At 46.5% G+C, this 11,507-nt stretch overlaps 1 protein-coding gene across 5 annotated transcripts in view; it reads right to left on the bottom strand.

Moving 5' to 3' along the window:
• Cisd1 (CDGSH iron sulfur domain 1) overlaps positions 1-11,143 on the bottom strand; it is a 13,179-nt gene extending 2,036 nt beyond the window's left edge. Inside the window, exons 1-3 of one of the 5 annotated variants that reach the window (XM_059281996.1) lie at positions 6,640-6,722; positions 3,924-4,160; positions 2,256-2,461 (exon numbers count right to left, since the gene is read on the bottom strand). In XM_059281996.1, coding sequence (XP_059137979.1) covers positions 2,256-2,461; positions 3,924-3,930 — 213 coding nt within the window. In that variant the 5' untranslated portion in view covers positions 3,931-4,160; positions 6,640-6,722. Of the gene's footprint in view, positions 1-2,255; positions 2,462-3,923; positions 4,194-6,639; positions 6,723-11,010 lie in introns of those variants that run through there. The other 4 variants (XM_059281995.1, XM_059281994.1, XM_059281997.1 and 1 more) reach the window with 4 other exon arrangements.
• Between the last annotated feature and the right edge of the window lie 364 nt (positions 11,144-11,507).

Genomic DNA, 11,507 nt, shown 5'->3' with positions numbered 1-11,507 from the left:
CCCACCCCCTTTCCTCATGACTGCTTTCTTGTACATTTTCAGAAAGCACTGCTAATACTTGCATATGCTTATGACTCCCACTTTCTAGAGGCAGTCCAACTCTCAGACAATTTAGCCCACAGCATAAGCACTCCCATTTATCAATGCACCGGAATTACACAGACAGGGCTCACGTGGGACACCAATGTTGGCATGGGAGCAGGGGTACCCAGTGAGCAGTTTTAGGAATTTACATGTAACATCACTGACTGAAGAGCTTCTGTGACTGGGGGAAAGTCTCCATTTTTACTTCCTAAGGTTTAGTGAGCAGTAAGAATGGAGCCTATGTAAGGACACCTTTTAAAACAAGTCTAGACTACAGAGCACCAAGAGATTATGTCCTAGTAGTTCCAGGAGCACCTACTGTTCACATTCCATGCCCACACCAGGCCATTGTGGGACACAGTGACATCTCTTAATCTGTGTTTACTGGACCACACAATACCAAGCTACTAGAAGTGCTTACTGAAACATAGTTCCTCGGGACTGTGATGGGGATGAAGGCAGGAGGAGCAGGACAGGGTACCAGTATGCACACGACATGAGAGCTGAAAGGGGAATTCTTAGGGTTAGAAATGGCACCTAAATAGAAGAGGTGACAAGGAGGAGGGCAGGGAGAACAGGGAGGGGGTGGCAAAGTATGACGATATATATATTTATGAAAATGGTACAGTGAAGGCCATTTCTTAGCATGCTAACTAAAACATGTACACACACACACGCCCTCCAGCCCCAACAGGGCTGGAGAAAGAGCTCAGCTGTTGAGAGAGAGAGAGAGAGAGAGAGAGAGAGAGAGAGAGAGAGAGAGAGAGAGAGAGAGAGTGTGTGTGTGTGTGTGTGTGTGTGTGTGTGTGTGTGTGTTCTGCTTCTGTAGAAGACCTGAGTTTGAATCCCAGCTCCCAGCACTCTTGGGCACCTTATAACTGCCTGTAACTCAAGCTCCAGGGGGGGGTCTGATGCCTCTGGCCTCTGCAGGTGTTTGAGCTCATGTGACCATACCAACACATACACATGCACACACGCACATACACAGGCATGCACGCACAAAGATGGTATTAAAAACTAAAAAAATAATAAAATAAAATATTCCCCCAAACACACTTTCTACTAGGTCTTACATAGCCCCTTCCATGTTTATGACAAGATTCCTGATAGCATTCCCCACTGTAGTAAGCCTCTAACAGACTGCAATTTCAGAAAATAGTACTTTAAATTATGTGGGGTTTTTTTTAGATCTAGGGACCAAACTCATGGCTTCTGGTACTCTCAACTACTGCCTACACTCCCAGCTCAGCATGCCATGGCCTTGGAAATTAAGCTTTGGAACTTCAGGCTGGCCTTGAACTCACAGAGATCCGCCTGCCTCTGTCTCCTGAGTGCTGGGATTAAAGGCGTGCGCCACCACCGCCTGGCCACTGTACCATTTTCCACAAATATGAACAGCAGCACGTGCAGTGTTAGCATTTTGGGCCTCTCACGACACCCGGAATTCTGAAGTCACCCAGTGCATCACCCTGTCCATGTCTAGAGCCTGCAGGTGTCCATCTGACAGAATATAATTCTCATCACATCAAGTGGGTTTCAATGGATTCAATACAGCCAGGTATTTAATTACAGGAACTGTAGTTAAAAGGAGGCTTAGGATAGATATTACCAGTAAGAAATCTAAGCCAGGTGAGGTGCTACACACCTATAATCCAAAACAGGAAGGCGGGCACCAGTGTAGCCTGGCTCCAAGGAGCCTCTGCAGCTTCACAGGCTACCCAGCAAGATCCTGTCTCTCACACACACTTCGCTCACTCAGTTTCTCATTGCACTTAGGCTGTGGAATTTCCTCCCGAGATCCCCTTGGGGAAGAATTCCCGAGAGAAAATCGAAGACATTTTTCCTTCATCTTTGGGTTTTTTGATGGTTCACTCAGTTTAATTCCTTGAGGGTATGATGTAATTTCACTGCATGGCAGCTGTATATGTGAGAAAACATATTCCGCAGGAGTATGGAAAGCTGTGTGTGCTGAGGCAAGCCTGCAATCCCAGCACTGAGACAGAGGCAGCAGGTTGGCAAGTCTGCGGCTAGTCTGAGCTCCCTGGCAAGAGCCTGTCTCTCACAAACAGAAGGCAGTGTGTGAAAACCAAGGAGGACCAGACCCCACAGAAGCATGGCGGAACAGGGCTCTCCACCAGCCTGGCACACGGGCACACTGGCGCCGCACTCACCTTTTTGGACCTCCAGCAGCGGCAGTACACAGCCTTATCTCCCAGGTCCTCCATGTCGAAGGCGTGCACCACCTTGGGGTTGTCTTTCTGGACGTGAAGGTTCACCATACCTTTGGAACGAGTATCTTTAACGTAGAACTTTTTGTAAGCCAGGTAACCGAGAGCAGCTGTCCCAGCGGCAAACGTCACGGCTGCAATCCACTCAACTGCAACAGACAGGGGAGGGAGGGACCGTGAGAGGCAGTAGAGCTCCCGAAGCCCGACAAGCATAATTTTTAAAATCACATCCATTTCTTATTTACGGGTAGGTGGCATGTGCTCACAGTACACGCTGAGGTCAGAGGGCAACTTCTGGGAGTTGGTTCTCTCCCTCCATTGCGTGGGTCCTGGGAATCGAACTCAGTTTACAGGCATGGTAGAAAGCACCTGTACCTGCTGAAGCCATCCTGCCAGTCTGATAACGATTTTCTTTTTCTTTTTCTTTTTTTTTTTTTTTTTGACCACAGGTTAATTTTATTTAATCAAACAATGTAACATGTCTTTGCATTGTTAACAAAAGTGGTGGGAAAAATATGTAACACACCTTAAAATAATATTCCACAACATCACGCCTTTTGTTTGGACAGGTGGTTTAGGCCAAACAAAATTGAAGGCAACTCATGGGCCTTCTTCCCTCCCTCCATTTTTCATTCTCCCTCCTTCCTTCCCTGAGTCTCCTATAGCTGAGATCTAAGACCTTGATCCTCCTGCCTCCACACTCAGTGTTGTGCTAACTGTCTTGTGCCACCACACCCAGGCTTCTGGCACGCTAGTCAAGCACCACCAACTCCTGGATGTTTAGGTCTGGCTTTCAAAGTAGAAGTGATTTGGCAAAGCGTATGCAGAAGTTCTAAGGACGGTGAGGCTCTGCAGGCGACGGTGATGGATTTTCCTGGGTCCTCACCCACCGAATGGCAACGATTTTCAATGTTACTAAATGACCCAAACACAGTGGTGCAGAGTTCTTTTCTCAAGGCTTTCCACCACCCTCCCTAATGCAGATGTGATTTTACTACTGAGTGGACAGCTAAGTTAATACAACAGAGGGAAAAGCAATGGTTATTTTCTTTCTCTAAGACAGGAAAGGGGAAAGCAACGCTTGATAATCTTTCAAGTGCTCCTCAACATTTTCAGTAGCACCTGTACCTGCAAATACCTACTGCTTAAAGAAGAAAACAAAACCTGAAAAATAAGATTCAGGTTATAAACAAAACAGAAAGACCAGGAGTGATGGCATTCATTAGCAAATGGAGTTCACTTAAAGAGCAAAATCCCGCAGTGGCTTTGAAATGCTTTAATTTATCAAAACCCAGTGCACCTCCACACTAACACAAATAGAACCAGATCTGGACAAGACAAAGAGAGACCTGTAAACCCTGCTCCGCCCCCCTAGTCACTGAGCATCCCCAGGATCTGCGTGGCAGGGTTGGTTCTAGGTCTGAAGTTATTCAAAGGCTACCAAAATCTACAAATTGCTTTCTCACTAAAATACAAAGCAGATTGTAATAGTCTCATATGAAACATTCAATAAATTCTTCATTTCTATTTTCTTTCTGAATTTCCTAAAATTTCATTTTAAGCAAAATGTTATTCTACTTCCCAATAATAATAAAAAATTGTTGGACTAACAGGCCATGTATTTATTCCTTCTGCATCCAAGGACTCCTTAGAAACCCAAGTGCTTAGCAGCCACCTCGGCTCCAGGCAGTGATGGCAGAAGCCAGGTTCAGCATTATCTGGTTGCCCTTGGCCTCAGAGGAGAGTTGTCTAGTCCCAGCATGGAGGGGCTGCAGGAAGAAGTCGATCGGGGTCAGGATAAACACACTGGGCTGCTTCCTAGCACTTCCTCAGTCAGGTCTTCAGTGTCTGAAATGAGTTCCCAGACTATCAAATAAAGCCCTAGGGAGATAAGTACAAAAACATTTTTATTGCCAAACACAATCCCATGGGCATAGTGGACCCCAGGATGCTTCTGTCCTCCTGTCTCACAGTGGGACAGATCTGATGGCGTCTACACAGACCAAAACTGGAGCTCAATCCTTTTTTCTTTCTTTCCTCCCCCCCCCCCCCCCCCCCCCCCCCCCCCCCGCCCCCAAGACAGGGTTTCTCTGCGCAGCCTTGGCTGTCCTGGAACTCACTCTGTAGACCAGGCTGGCCTCAAACTCACAGATCCACCTGCCTCTGCCTCCCAGATTCTGAGATTAAGGGCGTGCTGGAGCTCAGTCCTAACAGCTTCACGTACAAGAGCCCCTACACCCACCCCTACTGCTTTCATCTTGGTCTTCTCATTTATTTAACAGCCTCCATCCAATGTTTCTAATGGTCACACTCTATGGATCATGGACTCTATTTCCAACTACAGTAGCATTTTTCTCTGTAGAAACCAATTTAGATTGGTTTCCATCCCAGGTCATTTCCATTTCTTCTTGCTAGGGCACCTAGAATAAACATTAACTGGTATTCTGCTATTCCCAGGTGCCACCTGACCAGTGGTCACCTGACAACTTCAAACCTTTGACCTCCTCAGGAATTTTCCTCTTTTTACAGTACTGGGAATGGACCTAAGGCTTCCAGTATTCTAGGCAAATGTTCTGCCTCTGTGATGCATCTCCAGCCCTTCAGAATGTTTTGTAACTCACATTTTGTGTAAATGTCTCTTGAACTTCAGTGTTCAAGTGGGGCTGAAATTTATTTCAACTTGCTGGACTCCCGTCCCCTTTGATGAATAGCTCAGGAAGGAGCTGCAGGTAGCTATATACCCAATGCGAAGCCACTCACAATTCAGAGGGAAGAGTCTGAGGTCAACCTTAGCTAGACATTGGACCCCGTCTCAAAAGACGAAAACCTCGATTTCACAGTGTCTGCTGACATGTACTAGGAACTCAAAAGGCAGTTACAACTCCTCTTCTAAATTAGGATTGGACCCTGTCTCAAAAGCTGAAAACCTCAATTTCACAGTGTCTGCTGACATGTACTAGGAACTCAAAAGGCAGCTATAATCCTCTTCTAAATTAGGTTAACACAGCTCCTTGAATATTGTGATCTTAGTTCTTTTTTTTGCAGGAATTTAATTTTGCAGGTAAATGACCCCACCCCTGATACCTATTTGCTGTAATGGAGTTCAGGCTCCACCTCCTGAGAAGCTTTTTACACTTATTTTAATGATCCCCACAAACTTAAAATGTCCTGAGAGTCATAGAACAACTGGCTGGCATTAATTTGGTTCAAGGTATGAAACATTCCTCCAGTCTCTTTTTTCCTATTACCATATTAATATATAGGATGACATTAGAAAACAAACCCCAAAGAAACTTTTACCTTCTCCAGAATTTTTGACCAGGGAAGAAATGAAAGCGGAACGGGCACAGAAAAGCAGCCATACCATAGACGTCACAGCTGACGCACACCCTAGGTACTCGAGGGTGTCTGTCCCATGGGACTCAACACACAGGCTCTGTGACCAAATGGCCAGCAAGGACACTGACTGCCCCGACAAGTGTCACAGTATCATATGCATGCTAGAGAAAGAGCGTCACTTCAAGTGATTGCTTTAGACTCACAGAGCTGCATAAGGCCTTAGAGGGAAAAATTCTCTTCTTCCTTCTTCCCAAATTCTAATTTCTAATCTCATCAGGGACAGATTGCTACTTTCCAGACAGAAGAAAAATGTTGCTACTTTATCACTCCATTTCTGAAGCCTCAATCAGTTTTTTTCTGGCAAAGAGTGGCAAACACCTCTGGCAACTCCAGGGCAAAGAAGGAAAAGGGAAGTAGAGAGACAGATAAAAACGATTCAAATGCCAACCCGGAGGAGGAAGAATCAGAGAGTAAGCAAATAACACAACCCAAGAACACTCAGAGCATGGCAGAAGCCTGTCTCAGAATTAGTAACTGTCAGGCTGGAGTCCCTCATCTGCCATCTGAGGCTGAGTGCCTGTTGGGGTACCTCTTCACACTCAGGGCATGGCAGGGCTGGTCTTAAGTTCACTCACAACTGCAGAGACAACACAGGACTCTGATCTGTTCTCTGCTGCCTCCTTTCAGACCGTGAGCCCTTTCCTGCCTCCTCCAGGGCAATCCTCTTTCCTTTGCTAGATACAGTTCGTAAGGGTGGGTTGTTCCTGTAGATCCTCAAACCTGTTTTCTTCTACATAAACACCATGAAAGGAAGATTAGAGCCAGGCAACAGGACAACATGATCTCTGCTTCCTCATGCTGCCTCGGGTCTGCTTTATAGCCTCTGGTTTCTCTTGGACGTGCTCCTAAACCCACAGCCCTCTTTATGACTGATCCCTCAGATATGCCTTACTGGGAGGGTTAATTCGCTTTGACTTAGAAATCTCACCCTTCTTTTCCTTCAGACTAGTTTCTGCCCAAAGGACCTTCACCTACCCACTACCACCAACTGCCACAGAACCGGAATGTGCGTGGGTCAGGAGAGGGGGAGGGGCACTGTGCTGAAACCAAACCTTCCGGGAGTGCTGTGTTTTTCCCTCAAGATTTGGTACATGTGGCGTCAACGTCAAGGGAGCACTATACAGTGATGGATGAGCAATTCACCTTGATTTTCATCTGTCCCTTCCATGGCCTCAGTGTTCTTATACCAGATGGCTTTTTCTAGACCTATGTTTAGACCTGAGATCTACTTGTCAGACTCAGAAAACAAAAAGCATCAGTCAGCCAGGAGCACCTCAGGCACCCATAGGGATGCACAGGGTTACTCTTTCCCATTCCAGAAAACATCCACCGAAGACAACAGCTCTTATTTCAGCTTCAGCTCGGAATCCCACTGCTCACTATCTGCTTACTATTTTCTTGGTGTGACCTGTACATTCTTTTGCAGAAAAAAAAAAATCCTTTAAATAACTTTCTGAAACTCATGGAACTAGAAAATATCATCCTGACTGAGGTAACCCAAACCCAGAAGGACAAACATGGTATGTACTCACTCATAAGTGGATACTAGATATAAAGCAAAGAACAATCAGACTGCAACCCACACAACCAGGGAGGCTACAAAGCAGAGGGGACCCTAGGATGACTGTGGCTTATAATAAGTTTTGGTATTATTCATTTCACTACTAGGATAAGAATTTGTACTGTATCAAGCTGATAATAGAAAAATAAATAAATAAATAAATAAAAATGAAAAAAAAAAAAAACCTTTCCAAGACTCGGGAAACTTACTGAATTAATATATTGTGATAGAATGAACTGGAAAAACACAAAGGACTCTGCAGAAAGTAAGGATATAAATAAAGGGTATAAACAGATGGGCCAGCATTGGTTATGTGCTTGTGATGACCCGGGCTTGTGGTGGACAACATAGCACATGAAAACACATAAATCCCTCTTTACACCCTGTGGACAGGACCAAGTAAGGAAATGTACAAGAGAAAGCAGGACAAGGCATAGAGCTGGCAGGAGGGCTCAGAGGATACCGGTGCCTGCTGCCAAGTCTGTCTACCTGAGTTTCATTCCTGACCCACACTGTGGGAGGAGAGAATAACACATAAGTTGTCCTCTGACCTTCACCCAAGTGCTGTGACCCTTGACCCCCTCCCCTCGAACTCATACAAAGTAAGTCATTTATTAAACAAGAATTTTGATTTAAGAGGCTGGTAGGCTAGCTCCGTCCGTGAGTCAAGGCACTTGCTGGAAAAGCCACATGACCTGGATTCTGTCCATGTAACCCACAAGACTGAAGAAGAGACTACAGAGCTGTCCTCTGACCTCTGCTCTGCTCAGCAGCAGACCTCTGTGAGTTTGAGGCCAGCCTATTCTACATAGGGAGTTCCAGGCCAGCCAGGGTTAATATAGAAAGACCCTGACTCAACAAAGAAACAAACAAAACAAATAGAAACAAGCATTGGCCACGAGATAGCACAGAGCCGGGAGAGAATGACTTTCTTTAGTCAGCCTTGTGGGAAGGGAAGGGTGAAGGATGACAGCGGCCTCTGTGAGGTGTAGAGGCATTAAGACCAGGAGGAGTTCAGAAAGGCCATCTATTGGGCAAGAGGAAGAATCATGAGATTGCATACATGGGCATCGAAGGCCACTTTCCAGAAACCATAATGAGCTCGCTGGTACTTGCCCAAACTATCTCACACTCACTATGGGGAGGGTCTCAAGTTCCATCACATTTCTGCATTGCCCCTCTCTAACTCCAGTAGTCCTGGTTTGATATCCACTTAGTTTTATTAACCACCTTCCCTCGGGACCACAGGCTTTCCATCCTCAATGTAAAGAATTCTGCAAGCATAGACATTCTCCCCGCCACCCTTAATTTTTTTTTTTTTTTTTCTTGAGATAGTCATGTTACATAGCCCAAGCTGGCCTCCAACTCTTGATTCTCCAGAGGGCTGGGATAGCAGGTATTTGCAACCACTCCTGGTTGTAAATCAGTATTTTATTTTTCAACTAAATACCAGTAGGCATGAGGGTCCAAGGTGTGGCTCAACTGGTACACTGCTTGCTTTGTTCTACAAAGCCCTGCATAAAATCCACAGTACCAAATAAACTGGGTGTGATATTGCATATCTACAATCCAGCACCCAAGAGGTAGAGGCAGAAGGATCAGGAGTTCAAAGTGATCTTCTGCTATTATAGCAAGTTAGAAGTCAGTCTGAGTTACATACAAGACTCTATAAAAAACAAACAAACAAACAAAAAAACAAACATGTTTTTCCAGAGAAGCAGGGCTCCATCCCCAGCACCCATGTGCCTGGAACACCAGTTCCAGGGTAACTGACTGACACCCTCTTCTGGCCTTCATGGGCACCTCACGCACACCATATACCAAAATACAAACAGCCAAAACACTCACACATAAAGTAAATAAATCTTAAAAGGGGGGAGGGATTTATTTCCAAGGCAATCTACATGCCAACTTTGAGGGGGAAGGAGCTGGTAGAGGAAGCTTGCAAAGCCTTTGGGACTCTCCCCATGGTTTTCATAATGATCTCTCTGTCATTCCTATTTTTAAAAAGTTACCCTATATAACAAAGGCGAGTACTTCAAGTTGAAGCTAACTGGGGGTTTCACCATGAGGTTTCATATTCCGAAGATAATGGTAAACTCATGGAGAGTCACCTCTGAGCTTCTTTGTGCCCACAAATGAAGCAAAACCAAAACCTTATCTTTTGACTGCAGGAAAAACCAGCCTGCAAATGGTGACAAGTCCTTGGGGTTCACCTTCCTTTTCAACAGCACACTATCTAAATCATGGTCTAGTATCCACTTCTACAATATGATCCCAGATTTCAAACAAAAACATATTTTGCAATCTCTTGGCTCATCTCACACATGGGCAACAGTGTTCCCACAAAATTAAAACAACTGCACCACAAATCACATGAGTATTTTATTTTGTGCAACAGTCTTATTGCCAAGAACATTGTTTTTTCAGGTGTGGTGGCACAGGCCTACAGTCTCAGCAGTGGAGAGGTTGATACAGGAAGATTTTGAGTTCAAGGCTAGCCTGGGCTACAAGGAAAGACTACGTCACAAACAAACAAACAAACAAACAAAAAAACCCAAAACCAAACAAACACCCAACAGCAAACAAAACAAAACCCCCCGATTTTAAAAACCATAAAGAAAATTTAAACTCACCAAAGTGCATGTATTTAAAGGAGTCCCAAGATGGCTATCCTTTGGAGTAAATTTTGCAAAAGAATTGTCTTTAGTAACTTTAAAATGTTTGGTCATTGGCAAGATGGCTCAGTGGGGAAAGGTGCCTGCTGCCAAGCCTGATGACCTGAGTTTGATCCCTGGGACTCACATGGTGGGAGAGAATCAACTCCTTACAAGTTCTCCTCTTACTTCCACATGAGCCATGGCACCCGGGACACTCACGCAAGTAAATGTTAAAAAAAATAAAAATAAAAGTTTTTCCTCCCTCTTACCTGCCAAGTCAGTTTCATTGACATACGGTAGAACCTTCCAGTATATAGAACCTAACTACTACAAAATTGAGGTCCAAGTTAGGAATGGTTACAGAATTGAGCACTATATTATCTATAGGTAATCAGTATTTGCTGAATGAATCAATGGGGCTCATCGTAATTAACTTTTACCTTTACTCAACTAAGGTTGAGGTAACCAAACCCTGGGGTGTGGCATTTTATACCTGGGCAGAGTCTCTATCACGCATATCGCACAGCTTGTGGTCAATTTGTACAGTTTAATCACCTTAACACTAGCCAAGTTTCACAAATTCTCTAAATTTCAGCCAGATTTCTTCAAAATACTGTTTTCAAAGCTTGGGGAAGAAGGCTACTTTCAGTTGTTTCTTGGACCACTGCCATCAGTGGCCCGATGCAAGGTGCGTCAGAAACTGGGAAATCGAAGACCTCGCTCGGATTGGGTTTCCTTCACCTCGGCTCACAAAGCCAGCAAAGTATCTACGACAATGGGCATTCCCGGACACCAGGGTCGGAGGGAGCTGCTAGTTTCCCCACACCACTTCTCGGTGCCCTGGGGGGGGGGGGGGGGGGAGAACGACTGAGGGACAGAGGATTTTCGGGGTGGACTGTAACCCGCTAGCCTGGTTGCGCACATCACGGCTGGCTGGGGAAGTGGTCCAGGGCCGGGATGCCGCCGGCACCAGCATCCGGCAACCCGCGAGCTCCCGGCAGGCCTGCGCCTGCCCTTGTGCGGGTCAAGGTGACAGTCCGGATAAGGGTGGCGGGGGGACCGGCCGCGGGCGGCTCACCTCGCACAGAGGACTCGCTGCTGATGCCCATGGTGCGGGCAGCGGGAAGGCCGTGGCAGGACCGCGCGGGCGAGCGCTGGGGGACCGCGGAGACCCGAGCAAGACGCAACCTCCGGGCCCACTCACAGCCACTGCGCAGGCGCCGCGGCAAGCTGGGCAGCGCGTGTGAGGGCGCGCCGGTAGAGTCGCGCATGCGCGGCGGCCCCAACCCCGGAGGACCGGTGAGGATTTGACAACCGCGGGACAGCCCTGGGTGCCAAGGTGGTGACTGCGTCTGCGCTGGCCGGGCGAGCCTATCCAGGCCGGGTTTTACAGGTGGTCCAGTTGTGAGCGTTTCAGGTGACTAAGGACAAGTACCCGCAGGACTGTCGCCCTATAGCCCGGCCATAAGCCCGCTTTGGCTATCGGTCACGCAAAGGGTGGCCAGCTCAAGGCTGGGTCCTGCAAATCTGGCCAGCTCCGCTGTGGGTCCCGCCAGGCCAGACTTTGCCATAGGG

Source organism: Peromyscus eremicus, chromosome 16_21 (genome assembly GCF_949786415.1).
Source record: "Peromyscus eremicus chromosome 16_21, PerEre_H2_v1, whole genome shotgun sequence".
Lineage (NCBI taxonomy): Eukaryota > Metazoa > Chordata > Mammalia > Rodentia > Cricetidae > Peromyscus > Peromyscus eremicus.
The sequence above is the reverse complement of the archived record's forward strand: the minus strand, read 5'-3'. Positions and strand labels throughout refer to the sequence as shown.